This window comes from Rutidosis leptorrhynchoides, chromosome 3 (genome assembly GCF_046630445.1).
Source record: "Rutidosis leptorrhynchoides isolate AG116_Rl617_1_P2 chromosome 3, CSIRO_AGI_Rlap_v1, whole genome shotgun sequence".
Taxonomy (NCBI): Eukaryota; Viridiplantae; Streptophyta; class Magnoliopsida; order Asterales; family Asteraceae; genus Rutidosis; species Rutidosis leptorrhynchoides.
In genome coordinates, this window is record NC_092335.1 from 321519352 (window position 1) to 321523509 (window position 4158).

The 4158-nt window shown below is 39.1% G+C and overlaps 1 protein-coding gene across 1 annotated transcript; it reads right to left on the reverse strand.

The window, feature by feature from the left end:
- Positions 1-1216: 1216 nt before the first annotated feature.
- On the reverse strand, positions 1217-1939 carry LOC139901106 (uncharacterized). Its single transcript, XM_071883844.1, has one exon. It carries the CDS (start codon positions 1937-1939, stop codon positions 1217-1219), a length of 723 nt encoding a protein of 240 aa, XP_071739945.1.
- Positions 1940-4158: the final 2219 nt, after the last annotated feature.

Here is a 4158-nt window from a genome sequence, read left to right on the forward strand (position 1 = left end):
TTCATCAAATATTATTGTTAAATCAATTTATAGTTGGATAGTGGATATTATGAAATGGTATGCATGCCTGTCAATTTTTGATGTAAAGAAAGTTTATCTTTTAAAAACGAATGCAATGTTTGTAAAATGTATCATATAGAGGTCAAATACCTCGCAATGTAATCAACTATTGTGAATCGTTTATAATGTATATGAACGGGTCCTTTCAACTACATGCTTTCTTGACAAGATAATTCAAGCCTTCCGCTGCAATAAGAAAGAGTAAAGGAGATAGAGGATCTCCTTGTCGAACACCTCTCTCGATATGAAATTCGATTGTAGGAGACCCGTTAACAAGAATCTAGATCGATGCCGACTTAAGGCATGCTTGAATCCATTTCCTCCACCGAGTACCAAACCCCATAATACGCATCATATCTAATAAAAAGTCCCAACTTAAGCTATCGAAGGCCTTCTCAAAATCAACTTTAAAAATAAGACTTTTCTTCCTTTTTCGCTTTAGATAATCAATAGCCTCGTTTGCGACTAAAGAACCATCGAGAATAAATCTTCCTTTTAGATACGCACTTTGTTCAAAACCAGCCACGGGGGGTAATGCTTTTCTAATTCGAATAGAGAGCACCTTCGAAAGGATCTTATAGTAGCATCCAATGAGACTTATGGGACGAAATTCGTTAAGTCCTATCGGATCGTTTTTCTTTGGAACCAAGGTAATGAACGATGCGTTACACCCCTTCGAAATCTCACAATTCTCCCAAAACTGATGAAGTGCATTCATGAGATCATTCTTGATGAGGTCCCAATGCAAGTTAAAGAATTTAAATTTGAACCCATCAGGGCCCGGTTCTTTTGCGCAATCACATTCTTTAATTGCTTCCAAGACCTCCTTTTATGTAAATTTCGCTTCAAGATCAGTTGCAGACTCAGAGGTAATTTTTGAGATAACGGACTGATCGAAAACATTAGGCTGATCAGGGGGTTTAGGGACTGTCCAGGTGGTTCGATGAAGACAGCCGCATCTGTGGCAGCACCCTCAGTAATACATGGAACAGAAAACGGGGCTGTAGCAGCTCCTAAAGCATCTAAATACCCTTCTGTGACCGAAATCCCAGCTCTCAAAAGAGAGCCATCACCACCCGTAGCTGAATTGACAGCAACAGTAACATCCGAGGCCATAACAGGGAGGGTGTCATTCGCAAGAGTTGCAAAACGCATTTTATTGATACTCTTTTTCGTATTGCATTTTGAAATGATCGAACGCCGCTTGCTTAACCTCAATGGGATCCTCACTCCAATTACCATTAATATTAAGACCCCGGATGTTCTTTCTCGAATGTCTTCTTTTGAAAACCGAATGGAAGAACTTGGTGTTTTCATCCCCTTCATGAATCCATTTGACCCTTGATTTTTCTCTTGCCATATTCATCTTAATCGTGTCTTTCTCAATCCATTGTTTCCTAACCTCAATCCAACTAGCCCTTTCTTCATCATTTAGAGTCCGGCTTTCAGCAACCAATTCCCAATCACAAGCCTTTTTCTTGAGTTCTTCAATTTCCTTGTCAAGACTCCCAAAAGTGCTTTTACTCCACTGTTTCAATGCTAGTTTGACATTTTTTAACTTATTGCGAAATATACAATTGTATCTACACCCATCCACCGTACGGCTCCATGCGTCTTCAACAACCTTCTTTGACTCTTCTCCAATTAACCATTCATCAAAGATTTTAGTAGGTTTTGGACCATAATCAATTTCTCTATCTCTCAACACTATAGGACAATGGTCCAATAACTTTCTTTCAAGTGCTAGAGCCGAGACGTTTCCCCAAGTGTTGTAGAAATTTTCGGAGACAAGAAATCTATCTAGTTTACTAAACTTCACTCCATTGTCGCAAATTCTCGTGAATTTCTTTCCTCCCAATGGGACATCGATAAGTTGCATTTTGTCGATGAACTCATTAAATCACTTTGCCCTACGCTCAATGAATTCACAATTTTTCCTTTCATCTTGAAATCTCACCTCATTAAAGTCACCACAAAGCACCCATTCCGCATCCCGTGTACCTAAAAATGATTCAAGGCTCGACCACATAATCAATTTGTTAGCATCGTCATGAGGGCCATAGACATTAACTAAATAAGTAAGCTCATCCCGACCCCTCCACCTACCCGCAATTGCGATAAAAAATTCACTAAAGTAGGATTGTTCTACAACAAACTCCTTTTTATCCCAAATAATCAGAAACCCACCCGAATTGCCGATTTTCTCTTTTTGAATAAAATCAAAATCATTAGAACCCCATAAGAAACTTACCCAACTATTATCTACCTTATTAAGCCTAGTTTCTTGAAGAGCCACAATACCAGGAGTTTCACGAAAGAAAAGTTTTCTACAATCGCCTACTTTACTAAATTTACCCTTCCCGAACCCACGAATATTAAGACAAGAATTACAAGGCTCGATGGACTCAGGAACTGTTTCATCTTTACTCGCAGGAGCTGTCTTATCGTTGGTAGAGAAACACTCTGGAATCTAATTACTTTCGTTTTTTCTTCGTGACTCCAGAGTATCCGAGACTGACTGGCAATCCTCACTGAATTTCTCATTTAGGTTATGTGTTTCATCGGCATTGGGCTTTAACTCTTTGCTATTTAAGTTGGGCACATCCTCTTTATCACAAGGTGACTCACCTCTATTATTCCCATTGGGCTCAGCTACATTTTTATTTGAAAACTCGAACTCATTGGGCCTTGCATCCGGCCCACTATTATCTCGGCCCATATGTACCTTATTCTTATCAGGCCTAGTATTGTTAGGAATACACCCGTTCCCCTTATTAAAATTAGGTTTTTGAGCGTGTGCTTTAACATTACTGGGGCCGTTACCTCCTTCACCTGTTGGTTTCCCAAGATTGCATTCATGACCTACATCTGTTGGAATTCCAAGGTTTATTTGCACGTTTGCATTAACTGTCTTCTCCTTTTCCTTAGAACACTCATTGACATAATCATTGCACTTCTTTTTTCCCAAGCTCTTTTCACTGAATACCGATGTAGCATCTGACCCTTGCTTTTCGGGTGACTTTTGGCCTGAATCACTGACCGGGATACGTGACGGAGACTGCTGATCCACCGCAACTTCATCATCAGAACCACCAAACTCAAAACCTAACACATCTTCTTCAGCTCCTTCATCATCTTCATCTTCTTCATCCGAGTCACCTTCTTCACCCCATTCACTTTCATGATCACTCTCCATATTTATTTCTATAAGTATATTCATATCTTCTATAACTTTCACATAGAATATACTGCTACTGATTCTTAACTTGACTGTTTCATTAACAGGATTGGTACCCCATGACTTTATCATTACACGTCCAGTGATTAAGTTTTGGTGGCCCTCAAAAGAACAATTACTTGTTTCAAGTATGTTACCCCACCATCCTGCAATTTTGCGAAAGATTTTTTCCTTCCAATGCTTGATGGGAACACCGATAATGTTTAACCAAGTGAGCCTACTTAAGACAAGATACGGATTGTTACCTCCAAATTTTATGTTTTCGATCCATTTGGATAAACAGTGATTATCGTTTCCCAGGAAGCTGTCAATCTTGGCCTTGTCTTTCAATATGATCATCATGTTAAGTCCCTCCAAATATTTAAGCTCGAAATTCTGTAAACCTTCGCCTTCGCAGATGGATCTGAAATTAGCGAGAAACTCTAACTTTTTAACTTCACAAATGATTGAGTTTACTAGCACCGAGCTGTTATCATCTTCTTCAGCTTCAATAAAAACTTCCCTTTCTTTTTCCTCATCTCTCTCTCTGCTTTTCTTTTGAACAGTTTCCCTTACTTCTTCAGATGGGTTTGTTTGTTGATTTCCTTTATTTTTGTTTAGAAAATCACGAAGATCATGAGTGGACTGCCTGTTGTTTGCTTCCTTGACTCCTGGCCATTCATTCTTGTTTAAAACCTCATTGAACTTCCTATCATCCTTCTCTTTCCATACATACTTTGCAGGTTAAAACCCACCTTCATTGCCATTGTTTCTGTCATTTCTGTTACTGCTGCTATTCGATCTGTTGTCTTCGTGAGAAGCTTCTTTACCCTTTCGATCTATCGCCTCAAAAACCCTAAGCATAATGCCATCAATTCTTA